This window comes from Platalea leucorodia, assembly GCF_965183815.1.
Source record: "Platalea leucorodia genome assembly, chromosome: 1".
NCBI lineage: Eukaryota > Metazoa > Chordata > Aves > Pelecaniformes > Threskiornithidae > Platalea > Platalea leucorodia.
This window is the reverse complement of record NC_138823.1, coordinates 6,505,637-6,532,066: the sequence shown is the minus strand read 5'-3', so window position 1 is coordinate 6,532,066 and position 26,430 is coordinate 6,505,637. Positions and strand designations below refer to the sequence as shown.

Below are 26,430 nucleotides of genomic sequence, written 5' to 3'. Positions count from 1 at the left end.
CTGAACATGTGATTAAGTCAAATCAACTTCAGGATAAGTTATTCTTGTACTGAAGAGCTGCTAAAATTATTCTTATCTTGCCATGAAGGTTAAAAAATGCTTTATCTATATTGGCTAAACTTTTGTCTAATGTTATTCACCTCTGTCTGGCAATACTTTTGAGAATCATAACACACTGACCCATCTTTATTCTCTTAGCCCATTTTTTTTCTGTTTGTCAGACTGCTGAAACTTGTCTGATTCTCAGAGAACTCGTGAAGTCATTGGAGCAGGGGATGATGTCACAGGCATTGTGCTTCTAAGTGTTCCTCCCAAGCACTGCACCAAAACTTATAATTCATATTAGCTGTGAAAGTGATTCTTGGTCATTATGACTGACGTGATGGCTTTGAACAGAGGTACAGGCTCTTGCTGTCACTTGAAGATTTGTTTGCACAAAACAAGACAAAGTGGTTGGAAAAAGAGGGAATCTCTTTTCTCATTCCCCAGTCCCTGAGCTGCTGTCTGGGACACTTGCCAATAGCAAAGGGTTAGCTTCCAGAAGATGGATCTTGACTGTGCTGTTGTTGGCATCTGTGCTCCTGTTGGAAAGGTCGTCAGCTCAGAAGCTATGAGAGTTGATTAGGTCTCCTTTCAAGAACTCTCTCATCATCAGTCAGCAGGAATTATTGTAGTGTTCTTTAGGGCATATGAAGATAATTTTTCAACAAAGTTCCATGGGGAAAAAATATTGAGAAGAAAGAAAAACTGAATCATAGACCACTCTATCAAAAGGTAGAAAGCAGCCAAGTCCAGTTCCTAAAGTGAAGAGTAGAAAGGCTGTTCCTGCTGCTCAGGCACTCCATTTCAGGGAAGAAAGAAAAAAACACCTGTCCCAAGTCCCCTCCTATAAACTTCCTCAGAAATCAGTGCTGAAATCTGTAGAAAGGGAAAACTTTAACTGAAAGAATGTCAGTCAAGTGAATGACTGTACAAACCACACCAGTCGCTTTCAGCCCTACAGTGAGAAATAATGGTGATTGGAGCCAAGTAAGTTCTTCAGTATATAACTGTAATAATAGCTACGAAAAAGAAATAAATTCTTCATGCTCAGTCTGCCTTTTACCACTCTACTCACAACTACTCTAAATTAGCCATAAAAAACTTCTTTTCAGTTATACAAGTCTAGGTGTGATAGACTTTTTCACGGTGGTATGCAGGGAAACAGGGAGATTCGTAAAGAGAATGCAGCAGGCAGATTTGTAAAAAGAATGCAGCAGTCTGATTCTTTCCAATACATAAGCATTGCAGAAAAATAGCAAAAAAAATAGATATGAAAAGTGGAACTTCCTATGCAAATTCTTCTATTAGTTTTCAAAAGAAACCAATTATCAGTTCAATACGAGCAATTCCTGAGGATTGTCTCCAGAAGAAGACTCCACCACCGTCCTGTCTGTAGTCTCACAAGAATCTCCAGATGATTTCATGACATTTTCATTGAACACGCACAGTGAAAAGATTGCGAAGTTTTTTCAACATAATATTTTAGGCCTAATCATAAATTAATCTCAGTTTTGAACTCTGTCATAATGCAGATCATTGCCTTGTTGTACCTTGCATATGCCAGCTCAAAAAGTAAGAGCCACAGAGAAGAAATATGCCAATGATTAAAGAAATCAGTTATTGTCACATTCTTCGTTACCATGTTTTCCGCTTGTCTTGCTTTCGGCTGGGATAGAGTTAATTTTCTTCCTAGTAGCTGGTATAGTACTGTGTTTTAGATTTAGGATGTGAATAAGGTTGATACCACACTGATGTTTTAGTTGTTGCTGAGCAGTGCTTACACTAAGTCAAGGACTTTTCAGCTTCTCATACTGCCCTGCCAGCGAGGAGGTTGGAGGTGCACAAGAAGCTGGGAGGGGACACAGCCAGGACAGCTGACCCAAACTGGCCAAAAGGATACTCCATACCATATGACATCATACTGAACAAAAAGCTGGGGGGGGGGTTGGCTGGGGGAGGCACGGCCACTGCTTGGGAACTGGCTGGGCATCAGTCAGTGCGTGGTGAGCAATTGCATTGGGCATCACTTGTTTTGTATATTCTTTTATCATTATTATTATTTTCCCTTCTTTTTCTGTCTTATTAAATTATATTTATCTCAACCCACAAGTTTTACCTTTTTTCCGATTCTCTCCCCCATCCCACTGCGAGGGAGTGAGTGAACGGCTGTGTGATGTTCAGCTGCCAGCCAGGTTAAACCAAGACACTGCTACAGCTAGGAAATCATTTAGTTCTTTCTAAAGATCAGCCATTTATCTTCAGGCAACTGGAGATTAAAGACTTCATTGGTAATTATCACAAATGGTGCCCTGAACACACTGATTAAAGATACTTGTCATTACACTTTATAAAGAACAGTATATCAGCTCTCTTACTATTTCAGAATAATTATGCGTTGGACATCTGCTGGAGTCCCAATCACAACTAATCACCATTTGCATAAGCAAGACACTGAAAGAATCCTGTTCCTTTAAAACCACCCATTACAAACACATGCTAATAACATGAAATGTGTGCTTTCCATACCACACTCACACCAAAGCAGAGAAGTTTAAGACCAAAAATAAAGCCATTTCCATGAAAAATCAACAATTCAGGATGAAATTCTGATGTAAACTACACTTCTGCTGCCTGGATTAGTTATATAGAGTAATTACAAGTAAAAGCTATTTTAAATACTGGGGTTTTTAAAAATTTGATTTTTTTAAACGTTAAATAATATATGCCACCTATCTCACATACACAAGTTCTAAATCGGTAAAATCAGAATCTTAACTATGCCTTAAGTTTATAAATAATCAGGCAGTGTTTGTAAAACATCTCCCTTCATACACAGTTAAGAAAAAGAAAAAAAGATGAAATTAGAAAAAGGCTTGGCAACTTCACAGTCCTCTAGACACATCAGGTCCCTTTTTTTTCTAGCAGAAGATAGAGAACCTCTGGTAGTTTCAAAGGGAAAAAAAGAGAAAAGTACACTTCCTCCTTCCTTTAAAAGGAAACCATGGAGTTTTAGTCCTTTGCAAAGTTTTAGTTCATTTGCAAAGTTAACACCTTTTTTTTCCTACCTTGCCTTGCCTGGCCTTCCCTTCCCTTTCCTCACCCATACCCCTCTCCCTCAGCCTTCCCTGTCCTCTCCCTCCCTCCCTCCCTCTCTCTCTCTGTGTCTTTCTCACACAATTTTGTTTCAGGTTTGGGACACAGGAGATGACCTGAAAAGAAGAAAAAAAAAAAAAAAAAAAAAAAAAAAGAACAATGGAATTAAGTTAGAAAAATGGCTGCTGTGCCAATAAATACAAAAAAGGATAACAGGAATAGCTACATTAAGGTTCCTATGTCCAAAGAGGAATGAAGTTCTCAGCTATGTATTCCTCTTCTCCCAGCTAAACTGGGATTTCAGGGCATACTACAATTCCTACAATGGATCCTACAAGGGCTATTCTCTGATGCATAACCTTCCTTTTTCAAGAGCTGAAAAAGTGAAGTATCATCATGGCCAAACAACCATAACTATACAGAAGAAAAGAAAAATAAAACACAGATGACTCCTTTGTGACATAAAAATGTGGGTTTGAGTAATGTTTTGGTGTTAGGCTGAAACAGCCTGGGTTTTTCATATGTTGCTGGAAAGAGTAACATATTAGCAAACTGTCTGTGGAAAAGAACTCTTATCAGCAACGCAATTTTATTTGAATGACACTCCTGGTTCTTGTATTATGCCAGGCATAAACTTTATGTCTTTTGGGATAGCTACATCAATGCTAGATGGAAGAAGAACACTACTTATCAAACACCAGTGCCTTATTAATGGGAAGTCATATGATTAATCAATCTGATTACTTAGAAGTCAATTTATCTGCAGTGCAACTGCTATCCAAATGAAAATAAGATTACCGTGAGTACAGTTTATTAATAACCCCCAGTATGTCATTGACTCAACTTGATTATAACACAGCAGGCATGTGATGCACAATATTACAAAGACATTAAAACAGACTGACAACAGTGGATGCAGAAGAGGTGTATGGTACAGGGTAAGGCATAAAACTCCTGAAGTGTAAGTGACCATTCAATTTTCAGTTCTGCAAGGGACATTTGCTTTTTATTTTATTGTAGATGTAGGATCTGTAAATATTTTTCAGTGTCCAGCTCTTATGGCTGCTGAGATCACCTGAAAGCATGAGTCAGTGTGACGTTCAAATACAGACCTTGTAACATCCAAAACAACCCCTTGAACTTCCTCACAGAGAAAAACAATTTAGCAGACCCAGAGGGGAATTCAGATGCCCCTGAGGGAAGCTAGTCACGCGCAGCTCATGAGTCTGTTTCATCTTACTAGATCTCCCAAGCCTGCAGTAGATATGATCCTATTTTGAACATATTGTTAATCTACTGTGATATATATACCCTATGAGCATAGGTTATGGGCTGAAGAGAGCTTGAGAAAGTACTAGCACATTTTCTTGTTCTGTAGATTGCTCTCTACTAGTTTTTTGACCACAAAAGCATCTTCATTCATATTTATCTGGCAACAAACACTTCTTATTTCAATAAGAAATATCTTTGTCTTAAATTTGCTTGAAAGGAAGAGTGTAGTATAGAGAGAAAATATTAGAGAGGAAGGGAAGGAGGAATGGGGAAAGGGAAGATCCCTGTTTGCTAGGTAGATGACTGGGAAGAGAGTGGAAGACTTAAAGAAAAGACACTAAGGCTTAAATAGGATTAATTATTATAACTACTCTACTAAGCCAGGAGATGAGGAAACTATCAGTGGTTTTCAGAAGTGGCTTGGGGAGAGCTAGGGAAAATGCACATGTACAGTCCAAAGCCGCTGGCATTTAATTAGTCTCCTCACTGAGAAGTCAGAAGTGCAAAATGAGGGGCCTTCAGGATCTATCATTAAGCAGTGGCACCTCAGCAGCCCAAACGCAGAAGATTAGCTCAAGAAGTGGCAAGAGGAGCTGATGATTGATTCAGAGTTTCTTTAGAAATGAAGGCAGTCACTTGCATTTTCAGTAAGGAAAAAGCAAGTCAACTACATAAACTAGATGAGAACTTCCACAGTCAATCTATGGGCCTAAAAAGAAAATTAGCTCTCTGATGCACCCATGTTTTATGAGGAGAAAAGAAGTAAAATGGGATGTATGACCTAGAGATGATATGTCAAGAGAAGAGTCCTCTACTTTGTATTCAAGAGATGTCTTGAACACAAGAGATGTCTTGAAAACACGACTTAGTAGTATTAACATCAGATTTCAGCACAGTTCTGGCTTTCCTGAGGGCTTGGCACTACTGTAAATCCAGCCACTACTCTGCTGAAGCTATGTGTTCAAATCTTGTCTGAACCATGTGTGGTGGGTTGTCCTTGGCTGGCTGCTCTATCGCTCCCCTTCCTCAACTGGACGAAGGGAGAAAAATACAACAAAAAGCTCATGGGTCAAAATAAGGACAGGGAGATCACTTACCAATTACCGTCACTGCCAAAACAGACTCTACATGGGGAAATTAAATTACTTTATTACCAATTAAACAGAGTAAAATGAGAAATAAGAACAAATCTAAAAACACCTTCCTTCAGGGCACAGCCACCTGTTCTGGCATGGGATCCTCCACAGGCTGCAGTGGGACAACCTGCATCACCATGGTCTTCACCACAGGCTGAAGGAGAATCTCTGCTCTGGCACCTGAAGTACCTCCTCTCTTCCTTCTTCACTGATCTGGGTGCCTGCATGGTTGTTTCCTTCACGTTTTCTCTTTCTGCTTTCTCACAGCTGCTGCACAGCATTTTTTACCCTTTCTTAAATACACTATCACAGAGGTGCTACCAACATCACTGGTGGGCTCAGCTTTGGCCAGCAGTGGGTCGATCTTGGAGCTGGCTGGAACTGGTTCTGTGTGACATGGGGGCAGCTTCTGGTGTCTTCTCACAGAAGCCACCTCTGCTCCCATCCCCCTCTGCTACCAAAACCTTGCCACATAAACTCAATACACCATGCCATTAGTCCATCTACCAAGTACTAGTGAGGGCAAAGTTTACTTTTGTGAGCAAGTCTGCTTCATGACTTTGTAGAATTTATGCCAAACCTATGAAAATTAATAAATTGTGGAGTTAGTAAGTGCCTCAGACCCAGTGAACCACTGATTTCCTGGGGTTTTAAGCCATGCAGCTCCTAGACTTTAGGAAGTGGGTGCAGTAGGATTGATTTAGAGTTCCTACCCATTACAAGCTTTTGCTCAAATGGAAGTATTTTGGAAAAATAATCTGGCTGCAACCAGGGGAAAAAAAAAGCTCTTTTTGCTTTACTCACAGTAGGTAAACCTCAAATAAGGAAAGTCTCAATTGTTTGCAATCTTACAGAGAACTGAATAATCAGATTCAGTTCCCTAGAAAAGACATCAGACAGAAGACACTTGCCCAGGAGATGCATCTTAAGAGCTTAAGCCTGAAGACTTCTCAGATCAAGGAAAACACAGAAATGTACATAAAAAGTTGAAGGAACCAAACTCAGCTTTGCAGAGATGAAAACAAAACAAAACAAAACAAAAAAAAGGGCAGAACAACATTAACTGTTTCACAGCATTTTATGACATAAAAAGGAACTAACCAAAGTCTCTAAAATGTATTTTCCCACGTCTTGCTGCCCAATGAAGCTTTGTCTGCTGTGGAAGACAAAATATGTTGATTGTTCTCGCCTAGAGTTAACCAGCTGCATCAAATCAGAGTAGCTTACAAACAAATAAATAAAAAAGTGTGGTATATATTGAGTTAAGGTATCCAACAGTTACTAATTTGGACATGCATTAGGCAAGGTCTGACCAAAAATATAGATAAAGTGAGTAGAGAGGTCTGCAGTTTTCATCTAACAAAAAGAGTAGGATCCATTCTCATGTCCACTGACAATGACTGCAAAATTCCCCAAACCTGGACATGTCTATAGTCTAGTTGAAGTTATATTTAACAAATAGAATTTACAAATTTGTAAAAGGAAGTAAACTTGACCTAGTGTAAAGCATTGCAGCACTGTAAGAAATAAAATTACTCCTCTCACTTCAATCCCGTAGGGCTTGATATAAACTCCCACATAAACCAGCACTCAGTCACAAGGCCCTCACTTGGAGTTAGGTTTAACCTCACACCAGTTTCTTTTCTGGCTTTGAAATATTATTTTTTACAACAAATCAAGAGAAATAGTCTTTGCTCATTATCATACATCATGGATAGCATATGCAAAAAGGCCATCACAGTCTATTAAATTAAAATGCTCAGATCAAGAACAGATGTCATGACTTATAGAGGTTTCTGAAGCTAAGCAAATGCATATCTGACCATGTGGAGGTGGAGCATGCAGCATGCAGCATTATATTTATGATTATTTGGTGTGTGACGTTCAGATGACCTGCAGTGTAGCAGAGTGCTAAAGTCGGTTCATGATAGAGTGCTTTCATTTTGGTATTTAATAGGTCACCTGCTAGGATAATAATTATGCTGTCATTAAAAAAAAAAAAAAAAAAAAAAGAAGAAAAATAAAGTCTATAATCAAAGATTAGTCAACAGAGATAGGAAGAAAATAGAGTTTGCAGCTAAGGAAAACATTTGGGAAGGAAATAAGGTTTCCTAATCACAGCAGGCTAAGATTTTTCCATGGGAAGTGAAAGGAAAAATGGAAGTGGAGATTTAGCCTTTCCATTTATCTTTTTACAATAGAGTATTGCAAAATACTCTCTTGTGTGGTGTACAGAGATGTACAGAGATTAGACTACAATGACAAACACTTGAATCAGTTATTTAAATTTATATGATGTGACTGTCTACCGGAGAGGCAGAGGTTGAGGTCAGTTTGTTTGCCAAAAGCATACAATGACCTAGTGGTTCGGATAGCAGCCTCAGGCCAAACATTCTCTCAGTCTGAATTAATTCCCTGGTAGTTCTTCTGCACCAGCTGCTCTAGGCTACCATATTTTTAATATTTATACAGAACAGCTTCGACAAGAAAGGTTGAGGGAAGTTGAGGGCAGCATGTTAATCAGAACCCTTGAATCAGAGTTTCCTAAAAAGTTAATTATTCCAATATTCTGGTTTGAGTTTCTAGATCCGAGGAAACATTTCTGATAATAACTACTTCAAAGCTAGCATTTAAAAAAAAAAAACGAAACAAAACCAAAAAACACCCCTCCCCCCAGTTAATCATTATTTTCCAAACAAACAACTTCGTACTAAAAATTGCACAACTAGCTCTCCTATTCACCTGTGGTAAGTAATAAGATCAAAGGCATAAACTAACTGTGGGGCCTGCCTTGAGTAAGGCAATGTGCGTAACACCCTGTCACCAACACACACGATACTCAATACTTCAGACACAAACCCTTCCTTCACAACATCCTTAATAGTGACTCAAGTCCTCTGGCTGTCAAACATAAGACCTGAAAGCAAGGATCTTTTACTGAATAATTAATTTCACCTTATAGCAGACACCTGGTCAGGTGAATTGACAATCAGGGATATATCTATACATCTTGAACTTTTCTGAAAAGGTTCATATAGGTGCAGGCCGAACACCCAGGAACTGTGTATCCAAGTGCCAGGTGGTTCATACAGAAACGTCTGAAGGGTTCTTCTTCCAACAAAATCCCTCTACTAGCAATATAAACCAGGGCACATTCTTCACAGACAATGTGGACACTCTGTGTGACCAAGTGGAATTAAAACATCATTGTTCATCCTCCTTACCTCTGAAGAAGCAGGTTTGCAATAGCCAGCTCCAAACACTAGATTTTCTAAAGACATACTGGACTGGTCTGGTCCTGCCTCCAGGTTGCCTTTACCAAGCCATGAACCTTTCCCTGGACGAGCAAAACTAAAAGAAGAAAAATTGAGAAGAAAAATAATCAGAGCAGTATTGTTAGAGAAGAGTCATTGCTGTCCCAGTGCTATTTCCTTCCTTAGAATATGTTTGCAGTTTTGGTTTTGTTGTTGTTCTTTTTGGGTTTTGCTTTTATTTATTTCAAGCTGACACTGTAAGTCCACATGTTTTCCTTTCAAAATGAACATTGTCCAGTATGCACTAGCTCAAATGATGTGAATGGAGCTTGCTTTCTTGGCATTCAGTCCAGTGGCTTGTGTTATCTTTCACTCAGTCCTTTCTCTGCTGTCTTACAGATCTTTTTCCAGCATAACATCTCAACAATACAACCTTTCCATCTATCCACATAGATAATACTCTTATCAAGCTTGCATCTTGATTGATTCAACATCTTTCTCTCTGGCTTTAACCATATCACCCTTCCTCTTTGAACTCTCTGCATGATCTCTCTTTAATATCGATATCCTTTATAGCTCATCCCAATCTTTTATTACGTATTGTAAGTTTAGTTCCCACTTCTCACTGTGCCATGACATAAGCTTCCAGCATTAAAATGACAAGACTTCAGCCCAAAACATGCGTTTCCTTTTGCTGGGGGCAGCCCATTCATTTGGGATGTGTTCTCCCATACCAATGTGCAACATGAATTTGCTGTTATCCAACTCCTTCCTCAAAAGCCTGATAGGATTTAAGTTGTTTCAGCGCTGAGGTCATTACCTCTCAGTGCTGACTATTATGGTTACAGTGTTCCCTTCTGACTGTATCCGTATGTCTCCTATCTTATAGCATGAACCCATTAAGAGTGGAACTTCTTGTTTGGAGTTTACTCAGCATTGAGCCCACCAGAGTCCCAATGCATAGGCTTTTATTCTGGATTAATCTGAGCAAATGTCTACATCCCAGTTAATGGCATAGGCTGCCTTTATAGTCACTGGAGAGGAATCAGCATTTCCAGGGTATGAGTCATCTCTTTCTGAAGTACTGATATCAAATAGGTCAGATGAATTTCACCCTCAAAGTGCGTATTTCTTGTTGTGGACTATAAAGAGAGGCTAGGATGACTGCCTCATAAACAACTGAAGTTAGGTGAGATAAACCCCACTGTTAGTCCCTGTGATAACATAAATACAAGATTTCAAGAGAGAAATCGGGCTACTTGTGGTGAATACAATGAGCTGAATTACTGAAGCTAAATGGTGATGCAAGCAACCATAAGTGTTCTTAAAAAGCATGTAGGCAAAAGTGGAATTGAAATAATGAACTGCAGAGAAAGAAGGAAAACACATTTGCTATTCTTACTCAGGGCAGAGGTAATGGCAGAGGCCACTGGGTTTGTGCTACAGCTTTCAGACTGGGATCACTGTCTACAGGCACCTGATGCCCAACCAGGCATCCCAAATTACCTCATACCCAGGAGACCTGGTCTCCTTGGAAGAACAAAAACTTCTAAGATGGGGAGCACAAAAAAGCATCTTAAAACTATAATGTGTCAGAACTAAAATCCACAAGGCAGTGCCATTCATTCTGCCAAGTTTCCAATCTGAGGTTATTCCTCTATGTAGATGTGTATCATGTGGCCATGTCAGCTCAGATCAGCCATAATTCATAGATATCTACACCCGATTCAGTTTTTAAGGACAGACAAGAGTCCTGACTGCTGTACAAAAACACACAACAAAAGAAAGGATGCTTATGCTAAGGATGCAAGACAAAAGAGAGGTGCGGCAATACTTGTTATCACTCGAATAACAGGTGAGGTTCTGATATGCAGGGAAGCTCAGTGATGTGTACGACATCAGAAAAAGAATCTTAAGCAAAATTAGGAAGTGGGCCAGTTTCAGAAGGTTAATCACAAATCCCTGCCTCGCCTCTAAGTCAAAACTGCTGTTTGTTATACATCCCCTAGCACTCACAAAAAGGACATCCCATGATGGGGAGGATGGTGTAGAAGACCTTAGCATATATCTGGCCTTGCTTATGTATGTATTAATTTATGTGATCCAAGAAATTTCCAGCTGGATGCTTCTAAGCAGCATGAAGTCTTTCCATGTATTTCCTACATGCAACATTTAAGATAAAAATAAATAAATAAACAAAAGCAATTACAAACAGCCAAGAGATAAACACTACTCTGAATAATTTCAGCTGTTACTGGATGATGTTGTCTGCCCTGGTCTGCTGGAAAGGCTCAAGAAGCAGAAATAAAAAATGATTGCTCTGGTATCAGGGAGAGAAGCTTAAACAAATGTCGCTTTCACACAAAAAAATCCTCATTTGAATTTTAGCAAAGCTTTCAAAGGTTTTAAGGGAGAGAAAAGCATTTTTTAATGCCCTTTTTATTTATTTATCTTTTGATTTTACAGCAGGAAAGGATTTTAATCTGTTGGTTTTATGGAAATTGATTTCACATAGCACTGTAAAACAAAAACCTTTTTTGGGAAACCTTCCAAAATGTCATCTGTCTGTTGAGGTAGAGTTTAACTGGAAGGCTTATAAGCTGTTGAGGTTCCTCTAAAGCTTTCTGAAGCACATAATACTTGAAGACAATTTTTATTAGCAATAACAGGTTAATTTGCTACATCAAATTTTGATTTCTGTATTTTTTCCTATTATTCCTGCAAACATGCTCATTTGTATGAATCTTGAACCTTGGTTATTTACATGTCCATTTGGACTATGCTTTAATAGCATTGATTTAATATCAACATTTAGATCCTCATCCTGTATGTTAACCTTAGCTTTTATTTGGAGTTAGGATAAAAAAGGTCAAAAGAGGTAATGTGTGCATGCCAGAGAGAATGAACATGTGTGCAGAATTATTAATATTTTCAGTGAAAGAAATTATTTATTTTTGCTTTTTTTGGTTTGTTTTTTTTTTTTTTTTTAGCTTTTCTTTTGGTGACTTATCCATGAGATGTCTTTATCCTTCAGAGGAGTCTCATAGTTCTTATAGCAGCCATCTAGGGACACATACATACTCTAGTAATCTGCCTTGAAAAACCCAGTATTTTCCTATGATATAGCCTGCAAGATACCAGCGACCAAAATTTAAGAACTTTCTGACTCAGAGGTTATATTCAGGCAATTATTTCCAGCAGTCATGGTTATCTTCCATGAATTTGTGTCCATGCCTTTTTGATTTATACTTTTGGCCTCTGTAACATCTTTGGGAATGAATTGCACATTGTAATGTATGCTGCGCTTTCTGTTTGTTTTGAACCTTCTGTTGGAGAATTGAATGTGGCACCTTTTAGGTTTTGTATGGCACAAACTATTAAATAATCATTCCCTGTTTTTTATCTTCTGTGGTCAATTCTTTAAACATATAAACCAGATGGCAGTTCCCTAGCATAAGAAATGGATTGGCCTTGAAAAATGTTAATTCAGATGTGTTATTGAAGTAATTCAGAATAAATGCTTTAGGCCAATTTAATAAAATATAATACTCCCTTTGAGATTAAACTGCCCCAAAAAGAAATACCCTTTTTTAATTTTTCATTCACTTTTTTCGAAATGATGACCTTTTTTTTTTTTGTAAGCAAAACTTAATTCCTTCATGAATTGTAGATTTCACCAGAATGAGGGCAAAAAACCTAACAGGTTAGGATCTTCTGACTGTTGCTTGGGAAAAAAACTATCTTGCATTATATGAAATGATCAAACCGTAAAAAAAAACAAAACAAAACAAAAAATCCCCCACAATCTTCACATTTCTAATGACAAGGAATTATCATCTTGTGACTGAACCAGGAATGGAAGTTCAGGAAATGAACTTGCATTCCATTTAGGCCAGATCCTATGGAAAAATCACTTCTTTTTTCCTCAGTCCCTTATGCATAAAATATTACTGATTTTAAAAATGAAAAATATAAGTAAGTCCCATAGAAATAACACACTTCAGAACCAAACTCCCACACCCTTCACTAACAGCATCGTTTACATTTCACCAGGAACTTCCTTCTAACTCCCACAGATCAGGAATGATGCAATGCACAACACTGATTTCCCTCACTGTTTTAACTCAAAACATCAATATAGCTTTTGGCAAATTGCTGCTGGCATGTGGCCATAGGATACACAGATGATCTGTTATTTGTTTTTGAGAATAATGTGTGGATATTTACAGTTGTGCTCCCCTAGACATGTTTTGCTCTTACACAAGGAGTTTCACTAAGGTTATAATCAGCAACTGTAAAATATTATCATAGAATCGTAGAATAGTTTGGGCTGGAAGGGACTTTTAAAGGTCATCTAGTCCAAACCCCCCTTCAATGAGCAGGGACATCTTCAACTAGATCAGGTTGCTCACAGCCCCATCCAGCCTGACCTTGAATGTTTCCAAGGATGGGGCATCTACCATCTCTCTGGGCAACCCGTTCCAGTGTTTCACCATCCTTATCGTAAAAAATGTCCTCATTATATCTAGTCTGAATCTACCCTCTTTTAGTTTAAAACCATTACCCTTTGTCCTATCACAACAGGCCCGGCTAAAAAGTTTCTCCCCATGTTCTGAACTTCTTGTGTAAAACTGATAAGATTTGTTAAAATATAATTTGTAAGGGAAATAGATATCTCTCCCTAGATCCCAAACAGAGGAGGAATCTGGTTTGAAATCTCCAATGATTTTGATTGATTGCTGGAAAATGCTGATTCATTTGTCCTGAACACCCTTAGTTGCTGTAAAACTTCAAAGCAGGCAAAGTCATGTGGTGATATTTCTTTAGTTTTGGGTGGGGTTTTGGTGAGGTTTGTTTTTGGGGGAAGGGGTTTGAAAGTTTGACTCAGAAATACTCAGGTTTCTCTTATGTGACTTCTCAGCTGGTAACTCAGGAGAATGGCATGTCAAAGTGGAGGTTTATCTTTGCAGATACATAACAAACAGTAACAAATAAAAGAAAATTCAGAGGAAAAATCATCCAGTTATTAAGGAAGAGTTCTTAGAGGAAAAAAAATATAAAACAGTATTCTTTTAATAAGCATATTATGGAAACAATAGCTCTTTACTGCATAAATATTCCATTTTCTTTCTACAGGTTAATTTATTTGCAAATTAGATGGAGTGGGAAAAAAAAAGTCATGAACTTTGCTACCCAGGATTACATCTGTGGCAGTTTTAGATATAAGCTGCCCAATAAGTAGGTGACCTGTATAGTCCACATCCAGATTCAAGGTGTACGGGGTAGTACAGTGGGTGTATCACGTATAGATATATCAGCCGTGCTTTTGAGGAACAGGAGGACGCCTGGGAATAAAAGGATTTAGGCAAGATAAAATTGCTCAAGGATGGCCAGGGTTGGCCTGATTCCTCAGTGCAGTGGAGCAGAGCAGAACTAGGTCAAGACTGAAACCTTTAAATAGCCTGTGTCCCCTTGATTCTGTTTCCTCTTCCCAAGGCAGAGCAAGCTCAAGGCACTGAAAAAATCAGTGTCTGTGTCTTGGTTTCTCCACCTGCAAAATGTGTACTATATTATCTCCCCATCTCAGATGCCACCAAGATTTCTTGTTTCTCATAGAGTGATTTGGATGTAGGCAATTAAGAATTCAATATTAACAAGTAAAATCCTGCAAGTATGTATGGAAGTGGGGAAGAGAATAGAAAGTTGAAGAGAATTCAGAAACCTGTGGAAATTAAAACCCTTTCTTGTGCAAACAAGAGAAAACAGGTTTGCCAGCTGCCTGTGATGAAGGATCTTGCTTGTTTGCAGCAATTTCAAGTCTTGCTTATTTTTTTTCTTTTTTTTTTTTTTTTTTTTTTCATTCAGATTGCAAATGTTTTCGGCTGAAGCCCAAAAGCCAGGGTAAGTAAGACTGCAGATGCTGTGGCCACCGAGTGAGCTGGATTCTGCACAGTCCTTCAGACAAAGCATAGTTTTGAGGAGACCAGTCTGTACAGATAGTAGCAGTCTGGTGCTGAAACACACTCTTACATTTCCAGAAAGCTTTCAGGGGAAGAAAGTATAAATCATCTGAAGTCATTGCCTAAACTTTCAGTAGAAGACATGCCAACCCGATCCTATTGTCCATGCTACTTAACAGGAAATACAACATATAGGGCAATGTATCCAGCGGGGGAAACTGTGTGTGTGTGAAACTATGTATTTGGGTACTTGTTTCAGAGATTATTTATGAGTTGTATTTTTTCTTATAAACAGCAGCATATGCTAAGTCCTCTCGGGAAGGCATGGTGCAGGGGTCTATGGAATTAATGAAGCAGGTAACCATGTTTCTTGCTGTTTGCTTCCTAAATGAATCCAATATAAGAAAGGCACTGAGCTTGCAGCATGCCTGAGACTAAGTAGACCTGCATGACATAGAGATAAATGTGTCCCTTTGGGAAAAGCAGAAATATTTCTTGAAGTCTGAACTATGCTGGAGCAAAGCGCCTTTTCTAACAGCTGATACTGGGCGAATAACTGCTGATTCCACTTATAGACTGGACCAGTAGCAAAGCCAGTGATAGGGAGCTAAAGGAGAAGTCAATGTCTCACGCCAGAAACCAAACTGATCTGTACAAAAGGCAAAACAGAAAAGTGGAGTGCAAAAGCCCTGACTCCTCCTCACCTTCCTCCTGCATCATTATGCTCACATTTAGCCTCTGGAGCTTAGGTAAGAGAATAAAAAATGTATTTAAGCAGTTTGTGGAGGCCAGTGCATTCAGCAGGGGAGTACTTTCAAGCCTGAGCATCGTTCACTTTTTCTGTTCATCTTTTGAGAGACTTGCTGAGGTCATCTTTTGTCAGCCTGGGCAAAATGAGGTTGCCAGAGGCAAGCCCTTTACTTTCCAAAGAGAACTGTCATTTCTATGATGTTAGGAGAGACGTGCCAGCCAACTCCTGCTCTAGAGTATTGTCCTGGTTTCAGCTGGGATGGAGTTAATTTTCTTCTTGGTAGCCGGTATGGTGCTGTGTTTTGGATTTAGGATGAGAATCATGTCGATGATACACGAATATTTTGGTTCTTGCTAAGCAGTGCTAAGCTGTTGCTAAATAGTTGCTAAGCAGTGCTTACACTGGTCAAGGACTTTTCAGCCTCCCATGCTCAGCCGGGTGCATGGGGGGCTGGGAGGGAGCACAGCCAGGGGGGTGACCCAGACTGGTCAAGGGGCTATTCCATACCATATGACATCATGCTCAGTATATAAGCTGAGGGAAGAAGAAGGAAGGGGGGGGGGGGCACATTTGGCATGATGGCGTTTGTCTTCCCAAGTAACTGTTACGCGTGATGGAGCCCTGCTTTCCTGGGGATGGCTGAACACCTGCGTGTTCATGGGAAGTAGCGAATTAATTCCTTGTTTTGCTTTGTTTGCGTGCGCAGCTTTTGCTTTACCTATTTAACTCTTTTATTTATTTTTGCTTAAATTATTAAATTGCTCTTATCTCAACCCACGAGTTTGCTCCCTTTTACCCTTCCGATTCTCTTCCCCATCCCACCAAGGGCGGAAGTGAGCGAGCAGCTGCGTGGTGCTTAATTGCTAGCTGGGGTTAAACCATGACAAATATCCTCTGTTTCTCCCACATCCTAAAAGTCTGAAAATACTGCTCTGTGATCCACAGCTGCTGAAAGCATTCAGTGCAGACACCACCGACCTGCACAGCCGCTGTCACTGCAGGAGGGCGAGGGGCTTGGGGTCTGCAGCGGCACAGCTCCAGCCCTCTGGTTTGCAAGCAGTGGTGTGATAATGTCCTGCTGTGGCTGGCAGAAAGGTTTGGTTGTAGGGGAAGGTGCAGGTGAAGGGAGTAGTGTTTCAGGCCAGAAAATTTCCATCCAGAATCCTGCAAAGGATCCCAGAAACATGAATTTCACTTATTCTCAGTTTGTTAAGAGGCAAGGGCTTCAAAGTATCAAACCTAATGTAATATTTATTGTATAAAAATTATTAACCAGGACAAACATCAATATCAAAATGTTCACTTGTCAAAAAACAGGAGGTAATGGAGGCACCCTGGCAAGGTTTGCCCAACAGGAGCTATTTGTGGGTGTACATTACCCTGCAGGGAAAGGCCTGAATTGGTCTTGCTGGTTTCCCTACTGTTTTCACTGTTTAAATACAGGCAACAAGGAAGGACTTTAGGGAAGAGTACCTAATTTGCAAAGAGAGGTAACAAAATCTGAAAAGCTGAGTCCACAGGGCATATGTGAGCAGATAGCTGTGCTTCAGGCAAAGTTGTTTTCCAGGACAACTTCAGGACAGCAGTGAATTTCAGTTTTACATAATGTGAGGTCTTTATTTTCAAGGCAGGTCTAGAACTGTTATTGTTTTACATTTAAGTGTATACATATGTGTAGAAATAATGTGTGTATACATGTAAAGTACATACTATGATGGGACAGTTTAAGGTAGTAAACTAAACCACAGTGAAATACTGCATCGGTATTTTTTTCCCAGACAATGTAACTATCGTGTTTATTTTTTCTATAATTTGACAAAAACGTCTTTCCAGTCATTCAGGTTCTATTGTGTTACAAAAATAAAGATCTGATTTTACAATTAAACCTTTTTTCCTAGTAAACTCCAATGATAAGTGATAAGCAGGAAAGCTCTGAGCTGGGAGAAAAGCAAGGGAGAAAAGCAAGTAAGTTTTAGTTGGCCACTTTTGTTTCAAAATGCTTGGAACTGGTATTTCTTTTACACTAGTCTCTTCACCGTGATTTATATTTAGAGAATGCATGATATAAAAACTCTTCAGGTTTTGAATATTTATCAAGAAGAAGATAAATCCTCAGTATCCTACTTTAAAATTATTTTACTGGCTTAAGCAAATGAGACTCTATATTGTGTTGCCAAAAATCTTCATTCCACTGCATTAAGTAAAAATATGGTATACTTCATGAATGTCCACAAAATCGTATTTTAAAAGCTATAATAGTCTGACTATGGAGCAGTTGCTCATCATGTGATTTATGCCTAATAACAGTAACAAGTCTCTGCAGCCCCATTCATTAGAGGATAACAAAGCACCAAAAACAGTCATTAAGCCTGATAACTATTGTTCTTTCATCCTTTTATATCGTAGAACAATGGGCAAATTATCTGAGCAAAATTATCTGGTTAGAAGTGATCTGTTACAATCTAATTCGCTATTTAAAAAGTCAACACATAGCAGAAGAGAGGTACAGCAGTTATCTGTATCTCAGTAGCAGAAGAAAAGACAGATATGCCAGTCTGATGCACTAATACGACTCGCATCACTGTCACAACTTAATCTCTTACAATCTTAATTCATTCTATGGCATCATGTACAAGCAATATCTTTATACAAATGGAGAACTGAAGCAAAGATGTATTAAGTCAAAACACCAAATGTGAGAAAAAAAGAGTCTACAGGTTCATTTTTGTTTCTGACACAGTGGTCTTTGCACAATATTTGACAAATTTGAGAGTCTCCTGGTCATTTGGTAAACAGCAAGGCCTTGCTGGAGTAAGGGAATCTGAGCAATGCTGAACACTGCATTTTGCTTCAGGACCAAAGGAGTTCCCTCCCTCTCAGCACTCTTTATCTTACGCAATGACAAGATTGGACACAAAGTAAATTGCCAGAAAGACCTTTGCTTCCCCTCGCCTGCTCTAAATATTAGAGGATATTGACCTCTAGCCCTGTTTTATTTGAAGGAGTTCTGAATTATTTTCTTGTCGTTACGAATCAGATAACATAAATCACATCTAGACCCCATGGCAGCTAGTATTATACTGCTGCATGGTTAAATCAGATGATGCTGCAAAGGCAAAATTCAATGGAGCCTTATCCAGTACTGACTGATGCATACCTCCTTCTAGCCATGTTATGAATTATGCTAATGCACAGGGGCCACAGGTGGGATTAAAGTCCAACTATCCTAAATGCTTTACAAAACAACAGGGGAAAAAATGTAAATGCTCTTAGTTGCTTTTAGACTAAAGAGGAAAAACAGCCAAGGAGAAGAGAATTTTCACTTTCCTCGTGTTACAGATGGGGAATAGAGAGATCAAGACTAATCAGAATTTCTTAATCTTTTCACAAAGATTTTGCTAGTTTTTGATCAGACCCCTAGTGTCTTATCAAGGGAAGGAGCCTGTGTCAGAGGCTGGCTCTAAACCCCAATCTCCAGAATCCTAGACCAGGACCAAAAAGCTTGAAATTAAATTATCCTCTCTGCCTCTCCTATACAATAAGCAAATGAACTCAGAAGAGGAATCTCCTCCTTTCAACAGATATTTCTGTGTCCTTTACCTGATCAGAGGCTGGTGTAATGCTACCAGTGACGCATGCACTGTGACGGATATCACTGACAGGTGGAAATAGTCAAACATGACAGGAACATGGTGGTGCAGACCTCTCCGGGGATGGAAGTGAAGACACAGTGTACGGCTGCTGATCATGGGGATCGCTGGAACATCTCTCAGCCTGGAAGAGAAAGAGGATTACAAGCGTTAGTGAAAGCTTGAGTTGTCACAGCCTGTAACATGCTACAGGCAGCAGACTGGGAGATGGCTTGAGGTGAATTTTTATCACTTCCCAGCTTCATAAGGGTTTACATAACTGATGAGTATCTATACACATATACATATAAGTATACATATAGATCCAAAAATAAACAACAAATAACAGATGTAGAGAGATATATAAATATACAGTATAAAAGAAAAATAGATGTGATGCAATTCCAATTTCCCCTGGTGATTGTCCTTGATGTCCACCTATGCACTAGTTCTGGGGACATCAAGAACTAAGTAGCAGAAGGAAACACATTTAGCAAACTGCTCAGCTTGTTTGAGTGTTCATAGCCAGCACAGCTCACTACTTGTGATTTTCAGCGTAAGAACAATCAACTCAGGCAATCTGTGAGAGTTAGAAGCAGTCCTGTCTCAGAGAGAGCTGAAATTATTCAGACTACATTTCCAGATAGCTGATCTGAAAAAACTTTTTGCAAGAGGAAAAAAAAAAAAAAGAGTAGGTGAAGGAACTGCAGAGAAATAATGCAAGTTGGACTGACTTCTCCTTTTTTCAGTAAATAAAACCCAAGACTTTTAAATTAAAGTTTGATTATAACTATTCCAGATAACTTTCCTAGTGTGCAGTCAACCACATGACATCTGAGTCACCTATAGGGCAGGAGACTGAGATGTAAACCTGGAGCATGCCTAACCACATCCTCCTGATGCAAGTGAAACTCACATCAAAAGAAGAAATAATGGCTTTAAACTGAAAGAAGGTACATTTAGATTAGACATAAGGAAGAAATTCTTCACTATGAGGGTGGTGAGGCACTGGAACAGGTTGCCCAGAGAAGTTGTGGATGCCCCATCCCTGGAAGTGTTGAAGGCCAGGTTGGATGGGGCTTTGAGCAACCTGGTCTAGTGGAAGGTGTCCCTACCCATGGCAGGGGGGTTGGAACTAGCTGATCTTTAAGGTCCCTTCCAACACAAACCATTCTATGATTCTATGGTTCTATGAATTGTTTTACAGCATTAAAGACCCTTCTGAAGTCAATTGTTTCCCAGAGCTAAGAAAACCTATAATGAGATGGTTGAGTATGGTGCATGGTTAGTCCCAAGTAGTGTTTCAATGAGATTTGCAGAATATCCTTTTATAAAAATCACTGCTTTTTTTTTATAGTGAATCAGATTAATCATTCAGATGATAACAGAAATTAAATGTATGTGTTAGAGCACAATTTCATAACTTGAAAGCTTCAGTTCATTTTATGCTTGGCTATCACTTCATGTTTGTTTTTTCTCTTTTCCAGACCTATCAACATCACAGCTGATGACTTTTCATCCAGTCCCACCTGCCTGAGAGAACAAGTTTTCACTTTTTGTAACTTGAAGATAAAGGAAACCTGTTCTTGGAATTTGTTTAGGTGCCTTATGGATATGACTAAAATCACATGGGGACAGTCTTAACATGAAACACAGCTCAGATGATTCCTCTGCACTGCCCCCTACACACACACACACACCCCCCCCCCCCCCAAATGCTGCTGAAGTCATTGGAAGCCTTTTCTGTGATTCAGAGAGGCTGAATAATGTCTGGAATCACACTTTCTGCTATGTTTCAGGAAGGGATGTTACTCCCACTTCACCTAAGATTATGGAATCAAATGCAATGGGAAGAGATCAAAGTCAATAGGAAGACTCTTTCCTCCTAAAATATAGAGACAGCTTTGGTTCTTATACAAGAAAAGCACGTAGCATGTTCATACACTCATCTTCAGCCAGAAAATACTTCGTTGCCTCCTCAGATAAATGCATTCCTGAACCACAACCCCTGCTCACATGGAGGTCAGGGGTGATATTCCCTTTGACTTTAACAGCAGCAGAGATAGAGCAACACTTAACACCTTTGAAAACCTCACACTTAAAGGAGAAAAAATGTTGTTCTTTTAAAGAGGAGTATGAGATACACTCTTCAAATACATAGAGGAGAAACAGAAAGACTACAACAGTGAGGCAAAGGAAAGACTTATCAAAGCTATCCCTTTTTCCAAACAACTGTCACTTCATCAAGATAATTTCCCAATTGAACAAATGCCTGCATTTCCAATTGAGCTTTAAAATAGCACTTACTGTTGTTCGCTATCAGTAAAGTGCAGGTCCAACTTGAGCTGAAAATCTGCCTCACTCAATGCATCTTCCACCTACAAAAAGAGAAAGGCAAGGTTACCTTTATAAATAGGCACCCACAACATTGAAGGCAAAGGTGGATGGGTTTATCTGATAAGAGCAAAGGCAAAAATATGCAGCAACACAGTGGTAGAAAGGAGCAAATGTGACAACAAGTCGAGGTAATTGCTGAAGGATTCACATGGAACCAGAGCAGTCAGAGGTGTTATCTGCTCCTGGGTGTCCTGTCAAGTCAAAAAAATCACTCCAGACAAGAGTAACCAGAGCGCGTAGAGCACTGCATTTGCTGGATGCTTGCTCTTTGCACAGTGAGAGTCAGTGGAGTATTTCTGAAGCCAAGCTCCCTCATTGAGCGAGTATTCGTTTGGGTTATCTTGTCAGCTGAATAAGAACAAGGACTAGGTTTTCTTGGTTGAGAAATAGCCATGAATTCTGATTACCTGTCTGTAACTAATGTCAGGTTCAAAATTTACAGCTTAAACCAGTCAGAAATGGCTCAAAAAACTGACAATTTCTGATGTCTCATCATTAGCCTTTTAGTTTGTTTCTCAGCAAACTGAGTCTTTCCTGCCTCCCAGTCACTCTTTCTGGCCCTTGACAGATTCGTGGAGGAAGTCTGTCATTGATTCTCATCTAGATAATTTTCTTTGCAAAATTCAAAGGCTTTTGTTGCTTTTAAAGCTTAAATTAATGGAAGTTCAACTGTTCACTTTGTTGTAGGGTACTGAGCATGTTTATACATGGTAGGATTCATCTTGCCAAATACACTGAAGATATCATGAGTGATCATAAGCTGGCTCAGTGGTACCTTCATCTAATAGGTCCCACCAGCAAGATCACCCTTCCTTTTTTGTCAATAAAATACTTCAATTGGGTTTTCTGAAACAATACATGAAGTAAGCTGTCAGTTTGTTACCTTCACCTGGAAAGGACTACATTGGATAACACATCCCAGCTCGGCACATTTAAAGCAACTATAATCAATGGAAATAAATAAATTAGAATGGAAGAAGAATTAGGGTATTATAAATGCAACTTCTTTTTACCCTTTTTGCCCCAAAAAGGTGAGGTGAGACATCTAGGTTCTGTCTTTTGTCAGTGGAAAGCAATAAGCAGATGCATACAGTGAGCTGACCCATCCTGAGGTACACATCTGAAAAGGACAATTGATTTCGGTTTGTGCCTGTCTCTTTTCATTGACAATACATAGATCCTAAAGAAATATATTGGTCTAGATACACTTGAATTTTAGGTGGCTTAAACTAGGCAAGATGAATTCTACTTTCTCCAGCTGATTAGCACCTTCTTAACAACAGACTATACCAAAAATGCACTGAAGGCAATGTCAGAGGCACCTAGCCTGCTCTGACAGGTAGGATTCATAAAATATATAAAATATATAACATAAAAACATGTTTAGCTAGGTTTCCAAAGGTGAAACACCATCTACAGTGTGCCTTTTTCTGTTGAAGCAAGAGAATTGAGAGTCAAGGATCAATTTACTTTGACCTAATTATCAAAGACGTAAAATTTAAAGTCTTCTAAATTAATATGATATTTCTTCTAGCATGGCCACAGGCACAGAGATGTGAGAAGAAAATTCCAGCTTCTGTTTATTGAAAATGTGCTTTCTCTTTTGTGTTTGTCTCAAAACACCTGGAAGTATGTCTTTCAGAAAAAAAGACTTTTTCTTTTTAATGAGTTGTTGTCACTAAAAATCACAGTTGCTGGCAGTTGTAAAGGAAATAATCATTGTTGAAGCTACAGTCTGAATTTAAACTAGGAATTCAACTCAAGTGTAGTGCTTCAGACAAAACAAACCTCATCCTTCAACAGAGGGGATGAAATTTTGGGTCTGTGCCTAATACTGCTGAGCACCTGCAACTGTCACTGAAATCTGAGTCTGTGTTTAAAACAAGTTCAATAGGGAGTGACACTAGCTCAAAACACCTTGAGGCAATGAGCAGATGTCTGAGAGACTTAGAGATATTCATCACTGCATGAAGTCATGCATTAAGGTGCAAGTATAGGATATTTTTAATCCCAAAACTGTATTGAAATCAGACTGCTCAGAATAGTGCAAAACCGCACATAATATCAAATCACAGTTCTCACTACAGAGTTTTCATGTTTTCCTTTGTATATTGGAGGTTCAAATATTAAGACAAGTGAAAATTGGACAGTTGTTCAAAAATCACTGGACTCTTCATGAGAAAATATCATTAAAAGTCTTATGTATAGGTTGAGACACAGCAGAATTACGTACAGTAAATACATGACACAAGTTACTACGCAGCTTTGATACCTGCTGGACTTTCCTGTGTTTTCCTTTTTTTTTCACTTATTAGAACCACAGGTGCATAAGATCTTTTACATCGGAAAAAATGAAATGGCCTTTCCATAGCTCATACAGAAGAGGCACTGAAATTTCTATCATTCTTCAGTCTCCTATATGAAATAATATTGTCCTTAAATGAAATACTGGCTGCTTCTTTTAGCATTACTGAGACTATTATGTTTTCCAGAGTTAACATTTATGGATTGTATAATTTTCCAAAAGTTTGATAGACTATCAGATTTTTATTTTTTTTTTCCCTGATGTAAATCTTTAAAATTTCACACCAACATACTTAAGAAATTAATCTGAAAAATTTCTTTGGAATATAATTAGCGTTTGACTGGCTAAGCCAAGCAGTGTCCTCCCATATACACTGTGAAGTGTTTTCCAGTGTTTTTTACAAAGTTCTTTGACCTTTCAGGTGTGTTAATGATTAAAATCACAACTCATGAAACAAAAAATAAAGATCTGTGTTTGTGGAAATACATTCATACTAAACAAGGAATATTATTGTGTTTTGGAATATTCCACACAGCCAAATAAAAATAAAGGAAATTCAGAGCATCTGACCTCTGGGAAATATTATTGCATTTTACATGCTGATCTTGTCCCAGTCAAAAATGAAATAAGTAAAGATAGTTCTGAACAAAAATTTTGAAACCTTTCTTTGAAATAATACATGCATTTCATTCTTTTTTTCCCCCTAAAATCAAGCAAGGCTGAAATAAATTTTGTCATTTCTGATTTGATTAATTCTTCATTGTTTGCATCAGCTTAATATTACTCTGCATTTTCTTGTAACATCATCTTATGTCTTGTGGAGAGTAAAGTCTGTAAATTGAGTATCCTGTTCTCTGTTGCTGGGGTGTGCCTACATTTCCCCTAGTGCTCCCACCTTGAGCCTCACAGCTTGTGCTAAAAGACCCCGTATTCACCTGTGAGCACATACAATTCTCCAGAAGGTTCTGTCCAGAGTTCAGGCTGTTTTCTAACCTCTGCCTCTCTTGCCAAAGGACTGCACTGATAGGGAAATGCATTTTATTGAACGCTATTGAGAATCTGTACAATAGAACGTATCTGTGTCTAAAAAGTGAACGTATTTATACAATAAAAAGTATATACAAAGCAAAGTACTCCAATTTCTGTTGAACTGGCCTGGAATCAAGTGCATCATTTCAGTTTTGAATTCTAATTTTTCACATTTACATTTACATCTTTGGTTTAGCTTTTAAGAGCTGCAATACTGGTTATAACTGAAGTTTCCAGTATTCTTGTGATGTGCTTCCATAATATTTAACCGTTTAGCCAGAATGCCAAACTGAATGATCTGGATGTCCCATCTCATTTAAATTTCTCTGGAAAGTACAAAATCTAATATACTGTGATATCCCAGCATGACTCACTTTGTCCTCTCCCTGCCACTAAATTGTCCCTGAATGGAGCCAACAAGCAAGGAGACAGACAAGTTACCTGTTTTATTGCTTGATGAAAGAAGCAGAGCTCCTTCTTTAATAAGAATAAAAGCAAAAGCTCATGAAAATAAATTAGACTTCTTTGTAACACTAAAGGCTGCCTCAGCCCTGCAATATTGTTTCCTATGAATTCAAAGAATGCTGCATTTTGGAATAATATAGAAAAAGGCATCTAATAAACCAGAGTTTTAAACCACCATTTATATGGTGAAAGGTATGCTCAGTGCCACTTCTAGGGGGATAATTGAGGCTTCTTCTACTTAATGCCAGACAAAAAAGATATATTTCCATATTTAAGCTTATCTAGAGTTATGCAAGAGGCGGGGAAAAATGAAAAACAAAACAAAACAAAACAGTAGCAAATAATCTAATCTGGACATGCACACTGGGTTTTGTTGTTTGGGTTTTTTTTGTACTGAGCCTACCTCAGTAACCTATCTCATCAACAAAACCAGGAGGAGAAAGCATACTGCTTGCTTGGTATAATATTTGATAATTCCAGCTCTGACAGCAGAAACTACATGGAGCATGTGAACTCAGCACTTCCATTACCCAGTCTAACTTCCTTGTCTATTTATCATAACTTCCATTTACAGAAAAAGCAGTGAACAGATCCTTCTCCCTCAACCAAAACAACTCACCATGGCACACAATTGGCACTGAAAGGATATGCATCTGTTGTGTGTTAAAGAGTTAAGAAGTTATGAACAGAAATAATATTTAAAACACTTCACAAATCTCTAGATGTTTTGCCAATGCCACATTGCAAAGATCACATCCAACATACGAGATTCGATGACAGAGATGCAAAACCTTCTCTGAAAAATAGTTGTGGATGTAGTAGGTTTCTTGTGAGCATGATGCCCAGTGAAGTGGCACACTTTGGTCTCTCCCATATTCATCTCAAATTTGTAAAGTTGGGGGGGGCAAGACATCAAAGCAGAAAAAAGAGGCCTGGGAGCATTAAGCAGAAGTGAATTGTGCTAATCTGCTCAACATGCAAGAAGTTTTACAGACCTTTATTTTTTGCATTTGATTCTTTATAGTCTCTTCAGCAACTCATCTGAGACCAACAGACCTGTTTATCCTCTTATTCTACACCCCTGAAAACCAAAAGCA

General features: G+C 38.7%; 1 protein-coding gene across 1 annotated transcript in view; it reads right to left on the bottom strand.

The window, feature by feature from the left end:
• Positions 1-26,430, bottom strand: part of FAM135B (family with sequence similarity 135 member B) — a gene marked incomplete at both ends in the record, with an annotated part of 152,691 nt that overhangs the window by 50,966 nt on the left and 75,295 nt on the right. Inside the window, 3 exons of the mRNA XM_082326563.1 lie at positions 8,768-8,894; positions 19,109-19,282; positions 21,445-21,515. Coding sequence (XP_082182689.1) covers positions 8,768-8,894; positions 19,109-19,282; positions 21,445-21,515 — 372 coding nt within the window. The remainder of the gene's footprint in view (positions 1-8,767; positions 8,895-19,108; positions 19,283-21,444; positions 21,516-26,430) is intronic.